This window comes from Capricornis sumatraensis, chromosome 15 (assembly GCF_032405125.1).
Source record: "Capricornis sumatraensis isolate serow.1 chromosome 15, serow.2, whole genome shotgun sequence".
Lineage (NCBI taxonomy): Eukaryota > Metazoa > Chordata > Mammalia > Artiodactyla > Bovidae > Capricornis > Capricornis sumatraensis.
In genome coordinates this window covers 61,877,194-61,903,465 of record NC_091083.1, presented here as the reverse complement: position 1 = coordinate 61,903,465, position 26,272 = coordinate 61,877,194, and the positions used below count along the sequence as shown (strand labels likewise).

At 43.3% G+C, this 26,272-nt stretch overlaps 1 protein-coding gene across 1 annotated transcript; it reads left to right on the top strand.

Annotated features, from left to right (window-relative positions):
- The first annotated feature begins 7,526 nt into the window (after nucleotides 1–7,526).
- Nucleotides 7,527–25,429, top strand: RAE1 (ribonucleic acid export 1). Its single transcript, XM_068987159.1, has 12 exons — nucleotides 7,527–7,691; nucleotides 10,465–10,561; nucleotides 11,145–11,249; nucleotides 12,182–12,274; nucleotides 15,991–16,077; nucleotides 17,020–17,106; nucleotides 17,231–17,302; nucleotides 18,273–18,380; nucleotides 20,453–20,559; nucleotides 20,644–20,719; nucleotides 21,300–21,494; nucleotides 24,493–25,429. Exons 2-12 carry the CDS (start codon nucleotides 10,472–10,474, stop codon nucleotides 24,577–24,579), a joined length of 1,107 nt encoding a protein of 368 aa, XP_068843260.1. The 5' UTR covers nucleotides 7,527–7,691; nucleotides 10,465–10,471; the 3' UTR covers nucleotides 24,580–25,429.
- Nucleotides 25,430–26,272: the final 843 nt, after the last annotated feature.

Here is a 26,272-nt window from a genome sequence, read left to right as displayed (position 1 = left end):
AAATATGTCAGAATATATTTTGTGATCACCAAAGTCTTTTCATTAATTTTGTTTCCAGCAGTATATACTGTTGTGCAAAGGACAAATGTTCTTCATTTTATAGAGGTAGAATATAATAATTTTTCATAATTTTATTTTTTTGTCAAAAAATGCTATACTCTAATTTTCTTGAGAAGGCTTTATCATTCTCTTAGAGATTAATTTCTATCCTATGTTCTAAATTAAATCATAGAAGAATATATGTTATTTTGACTTTTAAATTTTGTTTGAAAAAATGTCTAACACATGTCATCAAAGTCTGCAGAAATGCTTTATTTACTTTCTACAGTACAAGTAATGTTAAGGCATGAAGTATCCTATTAGTAACAAAAGTGAAGAAGTGAAGTGAAAGTCACTCAGTCGTGTCTGACTCTGCAACCCCATGGACTATGCAAAATACTGGAGTGAGCAGGCATTCCCTTCTTCAGTGGATCTTCCCAGCCCAGGGATCGACCACGTCTCTCGCATGGCAGGTTTCCTTACCGGTCTGAGCCACCAGGGAAGCCCCAATAACAAAAGTAATAATAACCTAAATTTGAAAGGTTGCCAATTAATGAAAGTATCAAGCAGTTTCTTCTTACATTTTCCTTTGCCTTCATAGTGTAGGGGTCATGCCTCATTCACTGTGAAAGTAGTGGTAATGTTCATTATTAATAAATACTGTTTTGATGTAATCCTCAGTGCTTTGATTTGATTTTGAGCATACTTCTTATTAATAATATACTTATTTGAAACATTTCCCCAGGGTTTTATCAGTTCTCACCCAAATTCAAGTCACTTGAATTCTTCTCTAGCCTAGGTTTATAGAAAAAAGAACTTGTTCAGCTTTAAGATTTACAGAAGTCTCAAATTTTAATAAGGCCTGTCTATAACAGTAAGACGCTTACTCCTTGGAAGAAAAGTTATGACCAACCTAGAATAGCATATACAAAAGCAGAGACATTACTTTGCCAACAAAGATCCCTCAAGTCAAGGCTATGGGTTTTTCCAGTAGTCATGTATGGATGTGAGAGTTGGACTGTGAAGAAAGCTGAGTGCTGAAGAATTGACGCTTTTGAACTGTGATGTTGGCGAAGACTCTTGAGAGTCCCTTGGACTGCAAGGAGATCCAACCAGTCCATCCTAAAGGAGATCAGCCTAGGGATTTCTTTGGAAGGAACGATGCTAAAGCTGAAACTCCAGTACTTTGGCTACCTCATGTGAAGAGTTGACTCATTGGAAAAGACTCTGATGCTGGGAGGGATAGGGGGCAGGAGGAGAAGGGGATGACAGAGGATGAGATGGCTGGATGGCATCACTGACTCGATGGACGTGAGTCTGAGTGAACTCCGGGAGTTGGTGATGGACAGGGAGGCCTGGCGTGCTGCAATTCATGGGGTCGCAAAGAGTCAGACACGACTGAGCGACTGAACTGAACTGAACTGATCTATAACAGTAAAGGTGTGATCTTTTCCTCTCGTAAACCTATCTTAATTTTCCAGAGATGAGTTTTATGATTTTATTCTGTATTTTCAAGAAACTTTTAACTGCACTGAAAACTTTCTTGTAATTGTAGGCAAGAATATGTATTTACAGAAGTAAAGAAACATTGGGTTAATTTTTATCACGATAAATGTGAACAGAATGTACCTTTGAGAACTTACATGTGCCAATTACTGCTTACATATTATCTTACTTAATTCTCCCAAGAGCCCTGTCAGGGCAGTAGTTAGACTCACAGTTTACAGGTGAGAACACGGAGGCTGTTGCTTGTCTAAAGCCCCAGCCAGATGTAGCACAAGGGGACAGTGACACCATCTACTTCCAGGGCAGAACCAGGTACCCAATATTTGGGGCCCAGTGAAGAAGGTAAGTGTAGGGTCCTTTGTTTCAGAGTTATTAAGAATTTCAAGATGATAGTAGCAGAGACTTAAACCAAGCACGGGGCCCTTCTTAGCACAAGGCCCTGTGTGACTGCACTGGTGGCACAGCCATTAAGCCAATCCTACTCAAGATTGAGTAAATAAGGTCAAATACAATAATGAAAGAAAATACTTGTATAGCATTTACTATGTTGCCAGGTATTTTTCTAGGTGCTTTACCAGCATTAACTAATTTCATGTTCACAGAAACCCTATGAGCAAGTACCTTTCCTACCTCCATTTTCAGATGAGGCATCAAGCATGCAGGGAGGTTAAGCAACTTTCCCAAGGTCACATAACTACAAAGCGGTGGAGCTGGGACCTACTCCCAGGGAGTCTGACTCCATAGTTCACGCTTTAATCATGGTAGTGGTGCTTGTTAAGTGTGTCATGTGTGGCCAGGCATGCACACTGCCCAGTAAGGGTCTCTGATGTCAAGCCTGTTACATTATGTTCTCTAGTCACATCAGAACCAGATATTTCCTCTTGAGTATATTTTGGTATGTCATTAGTTTGACTTGCTTGTGAGACTATTGCAAATTCTAAAAAACATGTTATAAATTGCAAGTTTTTCTTTGAATGTATACAACACTTCTGCCTTAACATCTAATAATCATTGAATTTTGACAAGTTTTGTAAAAGAGAAAAATACTAACTTAGAAATATGTGGTTAAGCCACAGAAGGTCTGGATTAGGGTATACTGTCAAAATGAGGAGAAATTTAAAAAATCTACCATAGTCATTAAAATCTGAAAATAGATTTGAAAAAGGTTTGCAGATACATTCACTTTGGATAATTAAATTCCTTTCAAGTTTATGTTAGAAATTTCTGTAAACTAATTTTCATTTATTTTGGGAAATGAAAATGGGAGGAGAGAGGAGAGCAAAATACACTGCAGTTGGGCTTAGCTCCCTATCTTTATTAGATACAGATGAAAGTTAACGTTAGTAGCTGTTTGGGACCCAGCTAGAATACTGAGTCTTAAGATTTCTTTCTAAAAAGGATTACTGTAAAATAGGCAGCTGTTTAAAATGGCAACTGACAACAGACATCCTCTCTACCATCTGTATTTATTTTTAATATTTTTATAATTTTAATCAAGAAAGAACATTTGGGTTGGAATCTGTTTATAATTAAAGTGAATAAAAACTGGTGCAACAGAAAGATGTTCAGAGAATCTTGGTTTTTCCTTAAGGGCTCATAATCACCCTTGTAAAATAAAAGCTCTCATAATATCCCCAGGTTTCTGGGAAATTTAACTGTCATCATTGATGATGCTAATTGGTTTCAGAAGTCATGATTTCATGGGAAAATAAACCCATTTTGTACTTTCTACAAAACAGGCAAAAAAACACTCCGGGATTTCCATCTATGACTTCCCTTAGTGTCTCATTTGAACTGTTTGATCTTAATACCTCTTCAGTGATGCTGAAAAGAAGGGATGCTGTCAAAGCTAAGCCACAAGTACATAGATGTTAAAAAATATTTTCAGCGGGATGTTTTTGTAGTAAACTATTGAGAAACATTACTTCTGTTTGGACTTCTGTTCATCAAGAAAACAATCTTGTAAAAAGAAGTCAAGGTCTCCCTCTGCTGGCAGAAGCTCTATAGTTCTCTCAAATTCTTCCACTATTTTAGGTGGATATTTCTTTGTAATATTTTCAAACCCTTGTTTCCAGGAATGAGGTGAAAGAGTCTGAGACACAAGAGGTTGTGAAAACTGTGAGGCTTTCTTTGTGAGACTGAGTACTTCTACACAGGAACCCATTTTGTATCATCAGCTTTCAGTTCAGTTCAGTCACTCAGTGATGTCCGACTCTTCGCGACCCCATGAATTGCAGCACGCCAGGCCTCCCTGTCCATCACCAACTCCCGGAGCCTACTCAAACTCATGTGCATCGGGTCGGTGATGCCATCCAGCCATCTCATCCTCTGTCATCCCCTTCTCCTCCTGCCCCCTATCCCTCCCAGCATCAGGGTCTTTTCCAATAAGTCAACTCTTCGCATGAGGTGGCCAAAGTATTGGAGTTTCAGCTTCAGCATCAGTGCTTCCAATGAACACACAGGACTGATCTCCTTTAGGATGGACTGGTTGGATCTCTTTCCAGTCCAAGGGACTCTCAAGAGTCTTCACCAATACCACAGTTCAAAAGCATCAATTCTTCGGCACTCAGCTTTCTTCACAGTCCAACTCTCACATCCATACATGACCACTGGAAAAACCATAGCCTTGACTAGAGGGACCTTTGCCGGCAAAGTAATGTCTCTGCTTTTGTATATGCTATCTAGGTTGGTCATAACTTTCCTTCCATGGAGTAAGCGTCTTTTAATTTCATGGCTGCAGTCACCATCTGCAGTGATTTTGGAGCTCAAAAAAATAAAGTCAGCCCCTGTTTTCACTGTTTCCCCATCTATTTCCCATGAAGTGATGGGACCAGATGCCATGATCTTAGTTTTCTGAATGTTGAGCTTTAAGCCAACTTTTTCACTCTCCTGTTTCCCTTTCATCAAGAGGCTTTTTAGTTCCTCTTCACTTTCTGCCACAAGGGTGGTGTCATCTGCATATCTGAGGTTATTGATATTTCTCCCGGAAATCTTGATTTCAGCTTGTGCTTCTTTCTGCCCCACGTTTCTCATGAAGTACTCTGCATATAAGTTAGATAAGCAGGGTGACAATATACAGCCTTGATGTACTCCTTTTCCTAATTGGAACCAGTCTGTTGTTCCATGTACCGTTCTAACTGTTGCTTCCTGACCTGCATATAGGTTTCTCAAGAGGCAGGTCAGGTGGTCTGGTATTCCCATCTCTTTCAGAATTTTCCAGTTTATTGCAACACACACAAAGGCTTTAGCATAGTCAATAAAGCAGAAATAGATGTTTTTCTGGAACTCTCTGGCTTTCTAGATGCCCCAGATTCCTTGTAAAGCTACACTTAATGTGTGCTTCATTGCAACCAGGCTATTTACAAAAACCTAAGACAACATATTAGGACTGTTAAAATAGAAGAATTAAATATCACTTCAAGTGAAAAGAAATTGATACTAAAATTACAAATATATTCACCTAAACATGGAATATAAACTATATGTGTGAGTGCTAAGTTGCTTCAGTCATGTCCAACTCTTTGCAACCCCATGGACTGTAGCCTGTCAGGTTCCTTTGACCATGGGATTCTCCAGGGAAGAATACTGAAGTGGGTTGTCATGCCCTCCTCCAAGGGGTCTTCCCAACCCAGGGACCGAACCTGCAACTCTACATCACGTTGGGAGGCAGGTTCTTTACGATTAGCACCACCTGGGAAGCTCTATGCTGCTGCTGCTGCTGCTGCTGCTAAATGGCTTCAGTCGCGTCCGACTCTGTGCGACCCCAGAGACAGCAGCCCACTAGGCTCCCCCATCCCTGGGGTTCTCCAGGCAAGAACACTGGAGTAGGTTGCCATTTCCTTCTCCAATGCATGAAAGTGAAAAGTGAAAGGGAAGTCGCTCAGTCATGTCCGACTCTTAGCGACCCCATGGACTGCAGCCTACCAGGCTCTTCCGTCCATGGGATTTTCCAGGCAAGAGTACTGGAGTGGGGTGCCATTGCCTTCTATAGTCATTCATAAATATCTCCTTGTGTTAAAACTGCAGAAGGATTTACTAATGTGAATAATAGCCATGACCAAAACTGAATTTTAATTACTTTTTATTTTTCATAATTTCACCTTTATTTTATGGCTCAATAATCATACTGCCTGATATAGATGGTTTTGATCCCTCTTCCTGTTTCTGAGGGGAAAAGTTAGGTGACACCACTGCCTGTCTTCCATCTGTAAAGTCATATTTTGAGGGACAGGATGGTTGCATCCCAGTTCCACTTCTACTCACTGCCTTTGTAACTGGGAGAAGTTACAATCTGGCCTTTGTTTCATTGACTGTAAAATGGGGATAACAGTAATAATAGCTATTCTGTAGTATAACTGTTAGGGCAAGTGTGGGTTTGAATAACACCCTTGGAATGTTATTGCTATATTTGGTACACAGGCTGCTACTATTGTTCCACTGATAGGGTATGCAAAAGCAGCTTGTCAATTACATATTCCTAAACCGCAGAAAGATTTTTTAAAAGTATGCTGAATAACCACTATTACACAAGAATCTGAATATAATAGAGGCTTCTGGAAGATTCCTTGGACATGGAAAATATAATTCAACACATATTAAACCCCAAAATATGTAAGACTGTGCTCGGTGCTATATATGTGGGCGTAAAACACAAAGTTTAAAATCCAGGAAGCTAGACAAGGCAAATACACCTGTGACTGTATGAGACAGAATATGATAAGCACTGAGAGGACTTTGAAAGATGAAAGGAGAGATGGTATGAGATGATTCATGTGGGAAAGAATGAGGAAAGGTGTCACTGAGGAGGGGGTATTTGTCAGAGATGCTTCTGAGGTTTTGCTGGTGGCTCTGTTGCTTAACAGCTGTTTGATGTCTGACGAGTCACATTGCCTCTCTCAGCCTCCTTTTCTTTTTCTATAAAATGGAGACAGCTACCCTATAGGGCTGCTCTGGAAATTACAGGAGATGGAGCAGCCAGATAATAAACAGCAGCCAGACAGTAAACGAGCTATTAGCGTTATTTAGACTAGAGTTCTTTAACTCTGGCTGCATTTTAGAATAACTGAGAACTTCTAAAATATATTAATTCCCTCTGTTCCACCCCAAACCAGCTAAATCAGAATCTTCAAGAGTGAGGCCCAGGCATCAGTTATTTTTTAAAAGTTTCCCCAGGTGATTTCTAAACATAGATTCTTGGTGCTCAACTGTGGTCCGTTTGGCGACTTCAGCTGGGAGTTTGCTAGAACTGTAGGTTCTTAGACCCACACTGGACCTTCTGAATCTTCATGCTATAACTAGATCCCCCGGATCTTCAGACGTCAAGGTTTTTGGTACGCAGCCCACACTGGGTCGAAAAGGAGAAGGTTCAGTGTATGTACAGCCCCCCTTTTTTGCCTTTAGATATTCATAAAGGGGGAGGGGGAAGCCAGCTGATATATTCAGAATTGGCATATGTGCGCCACAACAGTCCCTTAATATTACTCTGGAACCTTACACTTAGCAAAAGACCTTCACTCATGTTACTTCACTTGAGCCTAGCTAAGAATAGTCCTGGAAGTTAGGCATCATTGTCCTCATTTTACAGCTATAAACTGAGGTCATAAAGCCCAGATGGCCCAAGATACCCTAGTCGCAAACAGGGAGGCCACAGTAAGAACCCAGGCAGCAAACCACCAGTTATTCGAAGGATGGCCTTGAACTTGAATTGGCGGCAATCAGAATTTTGTTACAGTAAATTCACAAGAGAAGATTCTAACTACCTTTCTCCTGCCGGGACCGCGGAATTATCAGAGCGGTCGCTCGGCAACTGCGTCGGGCACCAACTTTCGACCAATCCGCAAACTGCTGGCACGAGAACGTCTAGGGTCGATAGTGCTTCTGCGCATGTGCCATTGCCTTGAGGGCGGAGAAGCCTTTTCTTTCCTTCCCTGACTTCCGGACGCCAAAGGAAGTGGCTCAGGGACGCATGCGTAGTGTCTCCGCGGTAATTAGGGTAATTTCCTCGGCGGGCGTGAGGGGACCCCAGTCCCTCGGGGTTAGTGTTCCTGTCACCTCGCCTTTGTCTCCTCCGCGCCCGAGCGGGGTCGCAGGCTCTCGAGCTCCTCCCGCTTCCCATCGCCGGCTTCCCTCCGCTGCGCGACTCTCAGGTAGGCCCCGTGCGGATTCCCCTTGTTCCCCGCCGCCATGGCGCTGCTGAGGCCGGGTCCCCGGGGAAGTGCGTCCCGCCGCGAGATGCTGGAGCGCGAGCCGGACCGTTGGCTAGCTTCCTGAGTGGCCCCTGGGAGGGACGTCGGAGTTGCAAGGGTGCCTTAAGATCACCGCCGGTCTGACCCCCTCGTTTTTCTTGTGGGGAAACTGAGGCACCGAGAAAGGGCAGAGTCGATGGCAGCCCCTATCGCCTCTGCCCTTACTGGTTACACGTCTGGTTTCTCCTCAGATGCAAGCGGCCGCTCCCTGACCATTCTTGGTAGTCTCTCCCAGGGAAACGTGCTTGAGCTCCTTTGTTACACTTATCGCTGTCTGCAGTTAACTCTCTGTCTGGTTTCCTCCAAGTGTTTTATTAGATGCGTGTACACACACTCCGCCCAGGCAAGCATCTGTGAAACGCCAGGCGCCGTGCTGCGGGCCAGGTGTGTTTTAGGGGAGCATCCAGACAGTTCTGGGCCTTTTGGAGCCGGCACTCTCCTGGGGAGGGGGCTGGTTGCAGAAAAGTCCCGGATGGGGACCGGTGCTGTGAAGAAAAGGGGCTAGTGATGGAGGATCAGGTGTTACACCTTCGGAAGGCAGGGAAGCCTCTGAGGAGAGGCGGTGACTTTTAAAAAAAGATGCTCCAAGAGTTTCACTGAACGTCACTTACATACCGTAACCCATTTAAAGGGCACATTTTGATGAGTTTGGAAAGTTTAATACAGTCGTGTAAGCATCATCACGGTGCAGTTTAGACCATTTCCATCACCCCCAAAAGTTCACAAGAGGAGCTGCCTTTTTAAGTGGGACCTGAAAATTGGCACTGAACAAGCTGGGGATTTGGGAAGGTATCTGAGTTTCCTGGGCTTCAAGAAAAATAATGAAATGTAGACATACTAGGTCTATGAGCGCATTAATAATCTCAAAAACCGATTCCCTCCATCGGGGGAGGCCGGGTCACCCCAGGTTGCAGGAACAGCTGGTAGGAATGCTTCAGGCTGGGAGGCGCTTGTTGTGTTCACAGGCAGAAAGGAAATCCTCAGAGCTGGGGTGCTCAAGGAGGGAGTGAGAGACTAGGTAGGCTAGAGATGAGCACCTGCCTTCTGAACTTGTTGTGGGTTCCCAGTGTCCTGCACAACATATGGTCCACACAGGCTGATTAATGCTCCATGGTTGAGGAGAAGGAAGGAACAGAGGTTTCGGGAGCTGTGCGTGCGGCTTCACTTCAAGTGGATCTTAGTGTCTATTTTTGTAGATGAGAAAGTATTAGTTGCTCAGTCGTGTCCAACTCTTTGCAACCCCGTGGACTGTAGCCCGGCAGGCTCTTTTGTCCATGAGATAGTCCAGGCAAGAATACTTCAATGGGTTGCCATGCCCTCCTCCAGGGTATCTTCCTGACCTGTGGATTGAACCCGGTCTCCTGCATTGCAGACAGATTCTTTACTGTCTGAGCCAGTGGGGCTAAATAATTTGCCCGAAATCATATATTTAGCTCCTGGACTTGATTGCAGAACCTTTGTCATTCCTTTGCTCACACAGTTAGCTGATGTTCCAAATACATCTCAATCATTTGAGTCAGAGGTGGTCAGCAAGTGCCACATCCTTGCACAGAGTCGCTTTTTGAGATATTAATGTACTCATAGACCTAGTATGTCTACACTTGATTATTTTTCTTGAAGCTCAGGAAACTCAGATATCTTCCAAAATTTCTCATAGTTTTCCCATTCTGTGTTGTCATCATAAGAGATGCTACTCTTGTTATCTCATGTCACTCAGCTGCAAGACTCCTTGGGTAGGCAGCTGGATGTAAGAATTTACTAACCAGTTACAGAATTGAAAATATGACATCAATGTAAGTGAATCATCAGAGAGTTATATATACTTTCTCCTTATAAGGAAAAAAGGAAACTTGTTTATGACCCACTGTCCACTAAATACTACATTTTCTACATAGATAATCTGATTTGATACTCAGAGCAACCCTGGAGAAGGTGTTAATATTCTCTGTATTTGCAGAATAGGGAAAATGAGGCTTGGTCCTATTAGGATCCCAGTTACGGGGAGTGGCAGAGGCATGGTTCTAACCTAGGTGGGCCTACTAGACTGGCACCCCTAAAAAACTCAAAGTGGGGAATTCTTGCAGGCAAATGTCCAGCACAATGCCAAACCAGATAAAGGTAGATTACTCTTTAAAACTGTGATTGCTGCCAAGATTGGTTGCTTTTCTTAGTAACTTCATGCAGAAATAGTGACCTAAACCAGAGTGCAGAAATTTGTACAAGGAAAGTGAACTGTCACTAAGTGGGAACCTGGAAGAACAGAACCTCCTGCTGGTTTCCTGTTGTATTCCTACTGGTCAGCACTGTGTCTCAAACTGTGTAAAAATGAATTTATTTTCTAGCTGGTGACTAAAAAATACTCTGCTGTAATGTATCAATATTGGTTAATTAATTATGAATGTAAGAAGGGAACTGGATGTGGGATATATGGGAACTCTCCTGTCTTTGTAATTTTCCGTTAAAAACTGTTCTAAAAATAGAAAGCTTATTGTTAAAAGGCATTCTGCTTATTGCATATTTAAATCTCCTCAGAAGCGAGAAGCCTGACAACAAGTCATTTATTTATTTACTCTCTATATCTCTTCTATAACTTAACTGTATCTTTTTATTGCCTCTTAGGGATGTTTATTACTTAAGAGAGGACCTGTCCTTTACTTTTTCCATTATTTTTTAGGGCCAAAATGAGTTTGTTTGGAACAACCTCGGGTTTTGGATCTGGTGGGACCAGCATGTTTGGCAGCACAACCACAGATAATCACAACCCTATGAAGGTACCACATACAGCTTCACAGGATTTTTAGAAACAGCACAGGCCAGAGAGTCCCACATGCATGATAGCAAGAGAATCCCAGTTGGTGTGGGAGCCTCCTTTGAGGTGAAAACGCTGAAGTTTTGTTCAGCCTGCTTTCTCAAATACTGGAGCAGAGAAACTGTGTGTCCCCTGGACTAGTGTCCCATTTCCTCTAACATTCCTAGTCACTGGAATCACACGAGGCGCTTGTTAAGATTGCAGGTGCCCTGAGTCCAGTCCACAGCTGTGGAATGAGAGTTTCTCTGGGAGAGGGAGGCAGGTGATGATGATGGTTGAGCACTGCAGGGCAGGAATGACCTGGTGGGCCATTGTTGGGAAACATGGCTGCAGGCCTGGCTTGCAGATGCTGCCTGCGATCCAGCAGTGCCAGTACTTTCACTGGCTGGGTTACATTCCGCCTTTTTATCCAAGTAAGTGAGATCTGATTAACGTAGTTCTTGGGAACAGGAACACTTGACCTTGATGTATTGGTGAGAAAGAAAGCAATTTTGAATTAAATCGTGATGATGTATACATTTTAACATGGATTTTTTTCACCCCAGGATATTGAAGTAACATCCTCTCCTGATGATAGCATTGGTTGTCTATCATTTAGCCCCCCAACCTTGCCGGGAAACTTTCTTATTGCAGGATCGTGGGCTAATGATGTAAGTGCTCCTTAAATGCATGTTCTCTCTGTCATGTATCTCTCTGTATGGGCAGGGCTGGGTTTTTTGTTTCTGCTCCAAGTGAATAAAGCAAACCTACGGCTTATTCATGACCTTTTTTTAAAGAAATGAGTTTAAGAATCTGAACCGTTCTGAATGGCAGGGATCACTTCTTGTGCCATTTTTTAAGAAAGCAAAATCATATGCATCATTCAAAAATTTATACTCTAGTTCAGTATCTTGAATATATTCCCTGATCATGTGTCGTATTCATTGAAAATAAATGTTGTCCCTGATGCTCTGTGTGAATTTCCCTTCTAGACATCCTGAGAGTGTTCTTTAGGCGTATGTTAAAGTTTTTCACCTTTAGCTGTATTAACAGTCCTGCATCAACACTATACTTACCAAACAAAAATTGTAGTATTCAAAAAGAAAGATAAAAATTCTGGTAGAAAAAAAGGCAAAGGATGTTTAGAAGCACTTCACAAAAGAAGTGCATGTGGCTTGTTGGAGCAAACTTTAACCATATAACCATACTCATAATCAGATAAATGCATAGTGGCTTTGCTGCTGACTTAAGTGGGGGACTTAGGCCAGTTATCTTACTTCTCTAAGCTTCATATCCTGAAATAAGATGGAGATGACATTAAGTACACAGAGGTTTAGCTGTTGTAGAGATGAATTCAGGTAACGCATACAAAGTACATCATGGGAAATCCTCAAGTCCCAGAAAGGGAGTATCTGAGACACAGGGTACAGCTACCACTAGTTCAGATTTCAGCTTCTCCTTGCTGGTGCCAAATATTATTCATTTTATTATGCCAGTTTGATAGGGGAAAGTGTCTGTCATGTGAATTTGTGTTTATCTGATTATGGCTGGGAGCATAGGGGTTATCATTAATTGTTTTGTCTGCATTGTTTTATTACTGTAGGTTCGATGCTGGGAAGTTCAAGATAGCGGACAGACTATTCCAAAAGCCCAGCAGATGCACACAGGGCCTGTGCTGGATGTCTGCTGGAGTGATGTAAGTTTTATTATGTTTTTATATGACCTGAAATACAAATAGCATGTATGCATGCACATTTTAGAAATGCTGTTTCTGAATTTAAGTACGGTCATTGATTGATATTCATACTGTAGTCAGTTAACTTTTGTTACGTTAGCTTTAGCTAGTCTCTCTGAAAGCTTCTTATTTAAAAAATCCATTAATTTATTGACCTGTTTCCTTGAGCAAAGTGTTAGCTGCTCAGTTGTGTCTGACTCTTTGTGCACCCTGCATCCCCCATAGATTGTAGCCCATCAGGCTCCTCTGTCCATAGAATTCTCCAAGCAAGAATACTGGAGCAGGTTGCCATTTTCTTGAGCAAGGGGTTAGACAATTAAAGCTTTTCTTACGTCTCTTGATGTGCCAGGAGCTTATGTTGTTTTAAAATTAGAAATTTACAGTCCTAGGAAGTAAGTCCTATGGGGAAAATTAGTCCTTTACCATTATTAGACTTTTGAAATATTTCCTTTCTTTGAAATTCTTTTTCCTCCCAAATACTGAACATTAGCATTATAAATTAATGTGTTTGAGTTTATTCAACTCTGAGCTCTTCTTTTTTTTGAGGGGAGAAGGTGGGTGATTGGTGAGTTTAATGAAGGTATACCATTTACAAAGAAGCCAACAGGGATGGTGAAGTCACGCTCAGCAGGAGCCTTGGCTGTGAAGGGCCCAGCCTCCCTCCCCTTCTTCCCCTGCTGGCAGCTGAAAACAAAAGCGCCTGACTCAGAGTAGGGCAGATGTGCTGAGGAAACTAAGTCTCAAGGTCCCTCCCCAGGCTCATAGAATTTTTTTTATTAGATGTAGTTTGCAGGCAGTAAAATTAAACCTTCTAAGTGTATGATTCTGTGAGTTTTGAGAAATGCATAGAGTTGTGATCAAAATATAGAAGAGATCCGTCAGCCAAAAGATTTCCTCTTGCCCTTTGTAGTCAGATCCTCCTCAGCTGCTTTCCCTGGAGACCGCTGGTGTGTTTTCAGTCCCTGTGTTTCTGCCTTTACTAGAACGCCATCAACAGAATCCTTTTGAGTCTGGCTGCTTTCAGCTCAGTGCACTTGTGGTCCAACCAGCTTGTATCTGGCAGTAGTTAGTCCCCCTTGTTGCTGAGCAGTGGTGCATTGTATGGATGTTCACCATTTGTTCATCATCCACAAACTGAAGGACGTGTAGGTTGTTTTCCATTTTTGGTTGTGGTGAATAAATGCTGCTATAAACATTTTGTATACTGGATTTTCCGTGAATATAAATTTTCTTTCCTCTTGAGTTTATATCTAATAGTGGGCTTGCTGAGTCATAAGAAAAATTTATGTTAATTTTATGAGAAACACCAGACTACTCACACCATGCGTTTATGTGATTGTATTTAGCTTACACGTAGCATTTATATAATTTATATAAATTATAAATTTATAATTTGTAAATATTCTGTTTGTAAATATTTTGAGTTGCTCCCATTTTAATCATCTCTGAAAGTCTTCTCTAAGGCATTTTTGTCATCTGTAAAATGTATTGCTGATTTGTCTGGTTAGGTTATTATGAGATTAATAATAGTTTTAAATTACACATAGAAAAACAGCCATTTGAGTAGATTTTAAATACTTCTAATTTATTTTACCTGTCTTTCTTTCCTGATGAGAGAACAGGTCAGAATTGTAAGTTTCTTATCAGGTTTGGTAAGAAATAGAATTACCTGACGCCAGACCTCTTGCTCAAGTGTTAGTGGGTCACCTTTTACGGAAATGTACACAGCCCATTTCCTTTCTCTATCTCCATTAGAGTCACGCGCCTTCTAGTGGAGGAGCCAAAATACAGCCATTAAGAGTTCCAATTCAGGGAGCTAAGTTCTTAGAGAGGCAGGATGCACTGTGCTGGGTGGACAGAACCCAGAAGGCAACTATGAAGTTTGGGAAGGGTGCGCTGAAAGCTCCGCAGACGAGGCAAGAATTGAGCTGGATCTTAAAAGCAAGCCATTTGCTTATGGCTTTAGAGCACTGTTGTCCGTTCCAAGCGTGGATTCAAATTTCAGCTCTGTCTTCACTTTTTGGCTTTTCCAAGTTACTTAATCTCTCTGAGTCTGTTATCCAGTCACTCAAAGACTAGCATGGCACTTGGGGGGAGTGGTTAAGAGACTTGCTTAAGGGAACATAGAGAAAGGCTGAGCCCAGACCTGGACCTTCTGTCTTCAGAGCCCATGCACTGACAGCCTCCCTCACAGGGGCTTATAGGAAATAGGAGCTGGCCTGGAAGAGGAAGGCATGTATGGAAAGGCACAGAAGAGCCAGAGTTACCCTCGAGGTGTAAAAGCCCAACTTGGTAAGGGTGATTCTCCAGCAGTCCAAGGACGCAGCTCGCTGCGTGGACACAGCAGGTGGAGCTTAGAGGAGCTGATTTGGGAGCGTTTAGGGATCTCATTCTTCTGCCCCAGCCTTTTGATAGACTGGCCTCTGTCTCGGTGTGTCCAGTGGGGCCTGGCATCCTGTAGCTGGTAGGGTCAGCATTTCATGAGATTGAGGGGCCATTGTTTCACTCAGCCTCAGGACAGCCCACATTAGCATCTTTCCAAGGATTTGTGGACTTACCCTTAGAGCCTCATTAATAGAGAAGGTTTTCTCTCTTCTTTCAGATGGAGAGCTGGTGATAAGTTTTTGCTAGGGAAGGATAATGTTAATTCTTTGAGCTGTGGAACCAGAAATGAAGTGTTAGGAGTCTGCAGATTATGGCCCATGGGCCCAATTTGGCCCATTGCTAACTTTTGTAAATAAAGTTTTCTTGAAACACAACCACACTCATTCATTTGACAGTGTGTATGGCTGCGTGCTAGCTACAACACAGAATTAGGAGTTGCAACAGAGACCACTTGACCTGCAAAGCTGAAATATGTACTATATCACCCTTTAGGAAAAAGAATTGTTGATGATTGGTCTAGATTTTCTACTCAGTACTTAATATTTTTAAATTGTCTTGTACTTCATAATTGACCTACTTTATTAATTCTGTATGTGAATATTTTAAAACCATAACACAGTGATTGGCAATTTTTTAAGCTGTTCTGAAGTTTATATTGGACCAGTGACCATTGTAAATTAGTGTAGTTTAATAAAACTACATGCACTTCAGAATGCTATTAGATGTTGAACTGAACACGAGTAATAATGACTGAACATATGTGGTATAGAGCAGAAATTGGGGGAGAAAGATACAGTATATGTGGCAAAATGTTTAAATTGGTGAACCTAGATGATGGGTTTGTGAATATTCATTGTACTGTTCCTGTACCTGTTGTGAAGGCTTAAAATGGATGAAAATAAGAAAAAAATGTAAGTGGCTCCTGGTAGGCAATACACATTGATACAGGATATGAAAGGCTATTCCTAGAGACCTGCCAGTGACCACGACTGCCTCTGAACAGTGAGCTGGGGTCAGGGAGGGACTTGGTTTTCGTTACATAACTCTAAATGCTATTTAAATTTTTTATTAACCTGTTTACACATTGTCTCTCAGAAAAAATCGATCATTGAAAAGAGCTGGAAATGTGTTTTGTATATGACATTGTATTGCAATACACAAGCCCCCAAATAATTGGAAAAATAAAAATTGCAAAATAAAACTTTCCTCAGTATGTTCAATCTAATATCTAAATGTACATATAGAATTTTTATTTTTATTAGAATGTCAGAATTTTTTCTACTTTATTTTAGGATGGGAGTAAAGTATTTACAGCCTCATGTGATAAAACTGCCAAAATGTGGGACCTCAATAGTAACCAGGCGATACAGATTGCACAGGTAATAAATAATAAAATTTATTCTCTGCAGAGATGCTGGGCAAGGCAGGGTTGTAATGATTCTTATTCTTTGTTACAGGAAAGGTGCAGTTCAACTATACCAAATCAATTAGACTTAAATATACCAGAAACCTCTTCAGCACAAAATAACACCAATTTTATGAGCACTCTCGTTTTTACTGATGTTTCACAAGTTCTATCAAGGGTCTTCTGCATTTGTGTGGTTGAGGGTTGCATCATAAGGAGCTAGTGATGTTCAGACCTGTAATAAAAGGCAGTGTTAAAACTGATCCTCGGCATTCCAGCACCCGTGTGTGGCTTGCCTTGTCCCAGGCTGCATTTGGTTACTTGTTCATTCACAAGTATGTATCAGTTACCAGTGATACCGCAGGCACTGCCCTTGGAGTAGAAACACAGCAGTGAGTGAGAAGCACCCTTCCCTGTTTCAGGAGCTTTTACAGCCTGCTTGAGGATGGCAGGCCGGTTCTTATGTGAAGACTGCTAAGAAAAGTAGAAACAATAAAGAGGAGAGAGCCTAGAACCAGAGGGTCAGGCCTGGTGGGGAAGAGCCTCTTGACAGTGAGACATTTTCAGGAAGGTGTCACATACCCTGAGATGGCAGTACTGTGTGCTAGAGCACTTCTTTGATCTCTAATGTTTGTCTTCTCAGTGACACAACTGTGGTGGAGTTCTTCCCTGTGAGCTGTTTCTGAGTACCTCCCCCTTCACTCTCATACTAGTTAATTATGGTTCAAATCAAATTGAATTTTGTTGGTATGGAATGTTACACACATTGGTCATGGGGAAGGACTAAACTATCCTCTGGTTTTTGTCGAGTATGACCTCAATATTTAAGATTCCTCCTCTTTGAATTTCCAGAACCAAAGCTGTGTGGCATGTTATATTACGTTTACCTTGATCTGTTTTGGTTTTGTCTTGAAAGCATGATGCTCCTGTCAAAACAATACATTGGATCAAAGCACCAAACTACAGCTGTGTGATGACTGGGAGCTGGGATAAGACCTTGAAGGTATGCTGTATAGTCGAGGGACTTCCTGGCCTGACCAAGTGGACATTATTCTTACACTATCTGGATGTTAGTTCTGAATGGTTGGTCACTTGTCTTTTTTTTTTTTTTTTTTTTGGTCTTTCAGTTTTGGGATACACGATCATCAAATCCTATGATGGTGTTACAGCTCCCTGAAAGGTGTTACTGTGCTGACGTGGTAAGGAATTTCTTACTTTATGATATCTTATAATTAGAGGACAACATGAAACCCCTTCAGACTTTAATTATAGATGTGGGATGTAGTTTGGATTGCCTCAGTTGTCATAAACCTAGATTTTTGTACTGCATATGTTCCAGAATTACAGAAAACTGGATGTCACACTTTTTTAGTCACTTCTTAAGCGAACATATTCAGTCACAGGCCATGCCGGCACTGGTCTGATGCATACTGTACAAAAACTGGCAATAACTTTGTGATGTGGGACTAGATCCTTTGGTGACTGTCTCTGAGTGGGATAGAAGCTGAAGAACTTTCTCTGTTGGTATAGCAATAAGTCTTAAGAGTGTATTAACTGCCCCATAATTCCACTTTCAGGAGTTTATCATGAGAAAAGTACAGATACAAATGTTCTTTGTTCTGTATAATAGAGTGAAACATTGGAAATGACCCAGTGGGCCAACTAGACAGACATAGTTGTTTGATTTGAGGGAATGTTACTTAGGTGGCCACCACTAGTGTTCTCAGGAAAATGTGTGGAGCAGCGCTCACTGAACACGCTTTAGTAAGGATGTGAATTATATAGAAACATACATATACACACGTGTATTAAAAAAACGCTTAAAAAACAGAAAGACAAGAGAAAACATACCATAATGCTGATAACTGTTAGCATTTGAAGGGGGTGGTAGAACAGTGATTTTCATTTCTTCTCTTTTCCTCAGTATATGTTCTAAATAAATGTTTCATAATATTTCATAGTTTTAAAAAATGAGTCTTTTAAAAAGGTATGTTCTACTTTCAAATATGATTTCTCTAGATTACCTTGAAACATGTAAATACCATTGGATTATTAAACTTAAAAAAAATTCACTTATTTTTGCAACTTTGAAAAAATTGATAGAATACTTTGGTATACAAAAGAGCACACCCCACTTTAAGTAGGTCTCTGCTTTCCTCTTTTTCCTAGATATATCCTATGGCTGTGGTGGCAACTGCAGAAAGGGGCCTGATTGTGTATCAGTTAGAGAATCAGCCTTCTGAATTCAGGAGGATAGAGTCTCCACTGAAGCATCAGGTGAGTCACGAATCAGATCAGGAAGCTTGTATTTAGCATCTATTAGGAAGTAAGTGCCTGCATGTGGAAATTGTTATACTGTTGGATATTAAAAGGAGGTGAATTTAAGGATATAAACAGTGTTAGTGGGTAAATACCGTCCTTGGCAGACATCCCCTGGGTAGCAATAATGCTGCTGAATGGGTATACACCACAGTGAATTGGTTCCATCATGAATCCATAGCTTCTGCCTTCAGCTCGGTCTCCACCTGCCACAGATTCTCAGATCTTCTTCACCCTCTTCCGATCCATCACTCCTTTGGCCTTTGTCTCTGCAGATCTGATCTGCAGCCTCTACTCCTAGAACACAGAAGCTGATAATTGGAAGCTTCCTCATCGTGCTCCTGCTGAACCTAGAACTCTGGCTGCACCTGCCTCTTCCCTGCCTTCCCCACCTGTTGAGGGGTGGGCCACGCTCTCCAGTCCCAGTTTTGGCTGGGCTCTGTGCCCTCTCACCTCTCAGGAGCCTCAGGCTATCAGCCACCCACCTCCCTCTTGTATCTCGTCTTCCCCCCTTCTTACCCCCCCAACTTTTGTTCATTGGCATAAGACAGACTCAAGTCTAATCCTGGGAAACAAACCTCTTCTGACCCCCACATCCTTAGCCGGCTAGGTACCTTTTCCCCTTGTAAGTCAAGTGTCTTAAATGAGCTTTCCTGGTTCCCCTACCTCCTACTCATTTCTCACCCACTCCTTTGAGACTTCCGCCCCTGTTACTCCACCAAAACTGTTTCTGGCACGGCCATCGATGGCTTCCTAGTCAGTAACTCCAGTGGATACTCCTCACCCTCGTCTTCCCAAAGCCGTGGCACTCACCGACAGCCTTACTGTGTGTTCTTAAGGCTGTGCTTGGGCTCTATAATGCTGGTCTCTTAGCTCCTGCCTCTGCTTGCTGCTTTGTCTTCCTTGCTGTATCTTGAGGTTCCGCAGGCATCTGCCCTGGGCCACTGCCTTCTGAACCTCAGCACGGTCCCGTCTGCTGTTGATGACTGTTGGTTAGGGGTGTGTGGTGGGTTGGAGTCTTGGATCCCTAGCTACCTACCCTCTGTGCTCCTGACAAGGGCACCCGCAGTCTGATGGCTCCTAGGCATGTCCCCGCTTCCCCCCCCCCCCGCCCCCTGTATCTCAGCCCAATAGTATCCCATACCAGGCCCTCCCCACTGCTCCCAGCCTGCTCCTACCCATATGCTCTGCATCTCACTAGGTGGAGCCTCCATCTTTAGCTGTCTAGGCCAGAAATCAGGAGTTGTCCTTTACTCATTGCCCTTTCTTTCCTCCTCCCCCATCTCATTAACCACCACGCTCACTTGCACCCTGTGTGTGGTTTCGAATCTGACCATTTCTCTCCTTCCAACTCAAAAGCAGCTCTTGTTGAATGACAACAGGAGGGTGGACCTGTGTGTCTCTGCCTCTGGAGACTGGGCTATGGGCTGTTTGTTTGGGATCTTTTGTGGGGTCCAAGAGACCCTCCTTTGGGCCCTCAGGCTCAGTGTTGGATCAAGTGCAGTGTCTAGCTTTTGCATAGCTTATTCATGGTTTAAAAAGTTCTGGCCACATCCACTGTATGGTTGACCCTTGTTCCGACATCCTCCCAAGCCAACACTACTTCCCTTTTCCAGTTGGGAACGCAGAGACCCTGGGACACTGGGTGTCTTCCTAGAGGGCACTCGCTTAGTCAGTGGTATGCTGCAAATCAAAGTGACGTGTCCTCCCAACACACCAGGGGGTCAGTGCCAGAATAGGAGCTGGTGGGGCTGAGGGGTGCATACCCTGCTGCAGTGACAGCGAGGCCTGCAGCGTGGCAAAGGAGCAGCAGCACCTGGACGGAAGCATGTGGTCTGTGGTTTATTCATAAAATCATGTGGCTAAATAAAAAAATAATGCCTACTGGAGGAATGGAGAAATCTTTATCGTGTTTGAGAAATATGTTTCTGGTTCTTTCAAAACCCAAAAATGGAGTAAAAGTTGTTTACGTTATTTATGGGATGTTATGCTTTACATGATGATGATATACTTTTTCTCCCCAACTATAGCATCGATGTGTGGCTATTTTTAAAGACAAACAGAACAAGCCGACAGGTTTTGCCCTGGGAAGCATCGAGGGGAGAGTTGCTATCCACTACATCAACCCCCCAAATCCGTAAGTGAGGCCTGGCCAGCTTGCAGATGTTCGTGTGAGACATTTTGTTTTGAAGGAAAGCTAAGTTGGGCCTTTGTTTTTCAGTGCCAAGGATAACTTCACCTTTAAATGTCATCGATCTAATGGGACCAACACTTCTGCTCCTCAGGACATCTATGCGGTGCGTTTTTAGAAATGTTAATCCTGAGAATGTGTCTAGAAACTAGACTTGGCGGTGGATAGCTGAGTCATTATGGGATCAGAAAAGATCACTGTCATTGTGTGTGTTCATGTGCAGGGATAAATGGCTTACGTGGGAGGTTTCGGTTTTCTGTTTTTATGAACATGTTGACTCTCTTCATTCTCTCTGTTTCTGAAATGCAAGCTTAGGAGTTTTGGGGCGCAACTTCCACCTGTGTGAGTGCTGGTAGACAGTTGGTACGCTTAGCTAAAACTGAGAAATTTGCTATTTGCTGAAAAAGAAAAAGGCATTTTCCTGAGGTTTGCTTTTTGGTGCCACTAGCTTACATACTTATTAACTTCTGCTGACTTGTGTTTTTAATGAGAGACAAGATTCAGTCCTGGGCTATCAGTTGGTTCAGGAAGCGGGGCTGGTTTCTGATGTGATCAGCAGGCCATCAGCTCTAATGAAATTATGGTTGTTCATTTTATGTTCTCATTGAACCAAGAAGTCTGCGTTGTCAAAAACCCGGTTTTTCCTCCTTTCTCTGCTCCTCATTGTATGTATCCATCTTTTGTAGGTTAACGGAATTGCGTTCCATCCTGTCCATGGCACCCTTGCCACTGTGGGATCTGATGGTAGATTCAGCTTTTGGGACAAAGATGCCAGAACAAAACTAAAGACTTCGGAACAGTTAGATCAGCCGATATCAGCCTGCTGCTTCAATCACAATGGAAACATATTTGCCTATGCTTCCAGCTACGACTGGTCAAAGGTGAGAATCCCCAGGCCTGCACTGGCGCCATCCGGCAGCAGAGCCAAGCTCTGGAGTACGGAAGGCCTGAGCTTAGGAAGGCCTGAGCTTAGTCGTGAGGCCTCTCCAAACGTGCTGTGTGTCTTGCACGTGGCCTGTCACCATCACCTCACTGCAGCAGGAAGCAGCAGGGCCTCCCTCTCAGCCTTTGCCTGAGAACATGCCCACGTGAGGTGCTTGGTCAGCGTAAACCCAGCAGCCGACACTCCGGGGCATCTGAGTCATTCAGGGATATCGGGGGTTGTTGGGTGAGAGTGACGAGGGCTCGGCAAGGCACCCAGCCTTCACCAGAGGCATAGGCTTTTTGTTTGTTAGCTGTTTGGGGAGGGAAGTTACAGACTGATGGGGTCCTGGTTGTGTTTGAGTCATCCCAGTGCCGTGGTAAAAGAACTGACCCTCGCAGTCAGGTTTCAGCCACAGTCTCACCTCCGCACGTGTCTGTCTTCACTTGTCCTGCCCCTCTCCCCTCCCATCCCCAACACACTTAACTCCATTCTTCTCTGCCTCTTGTTATTCCATCTTCTCTTCCTGTCCCCTGTCTCATTCTGCGGTCTGTAAGCACACACTTTAGCTGTTCTGAAACAAGCGTTAAGAATCCCAATGTCTCCTTCCTGATAAACTCGCCCAGAGAGGTAACCACCTGCCCTCTTGTTCCCCCGCCTCTGTCTCCTCCTCAGTTTCCTGGAGCTGTAGTTGGGATCTCACTGCCTTTGTCCTCATCCAGTCCAGAAGCTGCTTATTGTCTGTATTGGGCACCGTGAGCCACCCCTTCCTCTTCCATTCACAAAGCCTTCTCCCTGGTCTCTGACATTTCTGTTGTATTCCTACTCCTGACTGCTCGCCCTCTCTGGTGGCTTCTGCTCGTCTTCCCAACTCTTGCACGCAGGCCTTTTTCTAGAGTTCTCCTGCAGGTTCCTCAAGGCGCATCTGCATTCATGAAGCACCTCCAGCATAAGCTAGTGGCTGTTGTGTCTAACCTGCCTCCTGACCTTGTGCCCCAGTTCTCCCTGTGTCCCCATCCCAATGGGGTGTCGGCACCTGGGTACCCCCTGAGCACCTTAGCCTAGGACATAAAAATCAGGTGGATTTTCCGACCCGTCTCCTTTTATCCTCCAGGCTTGCTGCTTCCCCTATGTTCCTCTTTCCTTAAACACCATCTGGTCATTGGGGCAGAGGTCTTGGAATCGCCTTTGATTCTGCCTCTTTCTCTCAGAAGAGCTGGGCAGTCACTGAGCTGCATCCACTTCACCTGTGTGGTACCTCTTGCCCGCTCGGCACACTGTTGACCTGTTCTGCCTGCTCTGGCCTGTGGGAGGCTCAGCCTCTCTGAGCCTTTGCTTCTGTGAGCTGTGCAGCTGCCCCGCCCCCGCCCCCGCCCCCGCCCCCTTTTAAGCAACTTCACTAGGTTGTAATGGAAATGCAGTAAATTGCACATAACATGTAAAAAGTATACTTTGATCAGTTTCAGTATCTTTATATACCCAGGAAACCATCACCACAGTCAAGATTAACAAACAGTTATCTCCCAAAATGTTGTGTATTATTGTAATCCTTTCTTTCACGCACACACTGATTTCCTCTCTGTTGTTATGGATGAATTTGTGTTTTCTAGAATTCTATGCAGATGGAGTCATACGTAGGTACGCTTTTTTGCTGTTGAGTATGTCACTAGTTCTTTTTACGACTGAGTACTATCCCACGGTCTGGGATCACTGTTTATCTATTCACCTGTGGAAGCCATACCCTCGGTTTTACAGAGTATGCTGTTTTTGGTTCTGCCTGTCTGGGGTTGGAGCCATCTTCTGGCCTGAGGCCCCAGTGTCCCCGTGGGCCTCTGATGGAACTCCTCTTCTTCACCTGCTCGACCTGCAGCCACATCAGAACTCTTATGTTTTACTCACATGATACTCAGGGTTTTGTTTTCAAGCCTTGAAAAAATAGTTGTAAATTCAAAGAGGTGTACAACCAAAGCTCATTGATTTGAATGCTGCTCAGAATCCCTTAATCTGAACAGTTAATGTCAATTTACAGTGGAATACTTAATTATAATCTTTTAATTTTTAAAAAAGTTGTTTTAGGAGTTTTCCATTGTTCTTAATTGAAGGACGGAGTCGTGATTATGTGATTAATATTAGGTTGCTGCTTTAGCATAACCAATAAGAAAAGCTATACTTTGTATATTATGAGAATGATTGGTCATTGGTTGAGCAGAATTTCTAGAACCATCTCGGCATAACTGTCAAGGAATGAGAATAAAATGTGCCATTGCAGAGCAGGTGGCAGGGTAGACCCAGAGGCCCTTCCCACCTGTGTTCCAGGCCTTTCGGTTACCGTGGGTTTCCACTCCTCTGTCTTGTCCACCCACTCTGCTCTCTTCCTGTCCTGTCACTGTCATTGTCACTTACAGCCTTTGTGGCTGCCATTCCTTTTTCCCCTTGTCGTTCATAGCCTGGCCTGAACTGGGTGTTACCAGCTCCCCCAGTGTCACATAGCCCCCTCCCTCCCCGGCAGATACACCAGCACCTGCACTTCACCTCCCTTGGCGTCTGGGACGGCACGTCTGCTCGCTCTGATGTCACAGACCAGACGTCTCCTGTACTAAGAAACCTGCCGCTCATCCTCCACCACCCTCCTCTTCCCAGGCTGTGCTGTCTGGGAGTCGTCTCAGCAGTAAAGCAGTGGGTGGAAGGTTGACAGGAGTCTCAGTGCTGAAGAGAGAAATATGTAAAAGATCATCCTTCCAAGGGGACATTGCAAGTCCCACATCCTTAACCTTTTCTCTGGGGACTGAAGTTTTTGTTTAAGATTTGACTTTTATTTCTCTCCATTTACCTGCTTTCACTCCTAAGAGTTTATGCTTCACACACAGGGCATAGGACTTGGCATGTTAAAAGTGCCCACAAAATGCAAACCTGACTTTTCATCAGTTTTTAAGATACTTTTTTTTTTTCCCCTTTAGGGACATGAATTTTATAATCCCCAAAAGAAAAATTACATTTTCCTGCGTAACGCAGCTGAAGAGCTAAAACCCAGGAATAAGAAGTAGTGGCTGGAGACCTGTGGGTTGTCCGGAGTTTTCTCTCCATTCTGCCTCGTCTCCGTACGAATTTGGGTCCCAGCTTTCAGTAGGTTGTCAGCCCTGGATGTGGATTTCAACCTCTGGAGAAAACGATGTCATTCTTCAGCAGGCAGGAGCCCGGCGGTCGCAGTGACTGTCCGTCTCCATTCCACTGCCGGTTACAGGTTTCGTCTGTACCTCTAAGGAGATTCAAATCATTATAGACGTCCTTAGATTCACATGGGTGCCTGCCAGGTATTTGCAGCGCTTCATCCCGCAGTGTACGTATTAGAGAACATTGGGAAACATTTGGCGAGCCTGTACTGTATTTTGTAATAAACATTTTGAAGATTGTCTCCTAAGCTCCCTTTGTCCGACTCTCCTCTCACCCACCCATGAGCTCTGAAGTGGTGTCCTGCTCGGCGTCCTCGTTGGGTTTTGGTTTGTGATGCCCTTTCGGAAATGAGAGATCTTGCCCCTCAGGATGAGAGAGTCCTGAGCTGGGGTTGTCTCTGCCCGTTGGCATGTCCAGCAGCAGGCTCTCCAAGCATTGCTGGACAGAGTTCGGGTGTGCTTTTCTCTTCCCTCATTCCCATCTTTGACATTCTAGTGCTTTTCACCTCTGCTGGGTGTCCTGGTGACTGGAACATGGTTCTTCCTGTTTTGAGGGACAGCCGTTTGTGGGCAGAGCCCGAGTGGGTGATGCCTTTGTGGACTCCCAAGTCCACTGCATGGGAAGTGCTCTGAGCTCATGCCCCCAGTAGCCGTAGTTTTGGAGTGTTTTTTAATTTCATGTAATAAAATTCCTGATTGGTAAGTATCAGAAATGAGAGTCTATTGTGTTTTTACCCTGCAAAACCAAATGTTGCCGCTTTACTCTTTGGGGCCGGTTGTAAATTAACTTGCTCAGTGTGGAAGTCAGGTATTGTAATATTGTAAGACATGTTTGCCTACTCCTAAAAGACAAAATAAAGTTTTCTACTAAAAGACAACCTGCAGTCCGTGGTTTAAATTCTTCACTCATCAAATCATACATGAATTCAGACTGTTAACTATCTGGTTCTTTTGGTCTGAAAAGTTTTGTTATTTTCTTTTGGCTTTTCTAGTTTTTTTAATTTTTTGAGAGAGAAAGGCAGGTGCACTAGAAAGTTCTTAGTTTTCAAGTTAAATGTTTGCAGCTAATTTTTTCCTTTCCTTTGTGAATCAGCCCTGAGCCCTGTCATCTGTATGTATGTGCAGATGTGGCTCTGAAGAGAGCCAGGCTCTAGCCAAACTCGATTGTCTCGGTAGTCCACGTTCGCTGGAGATGAGAAGAAATGTATCACATTTAGTTCAGCCAGAGTTTCACTGTTCTTTTTTTACAAGCTAGTGACTGGCTATGGTTGAAAGTGACCATAGAATAGTACCTCTTAAGTCATGAACGTTTTAGAATGTTCTTTTCTGTCAGATTTAAAACATTTAAGTCCCTGGTTGGACTTATGGCTATAGAAACCAGTAGTAAGTAAGGGCCCCAGGATGTGAGTCCTGGAGATGGGTTCAGTCCTCTGTCGGCCTAGAACCTGAAACATAAAAGTGAACCTGTAAATATTTGTTGAAATCATTAAATTTCGTAAGATACTTGTTTTCACGTTCTGTAAAAAGTTATGTGGGATTCTTAGGAACTCTCCATCTTTGACATCTC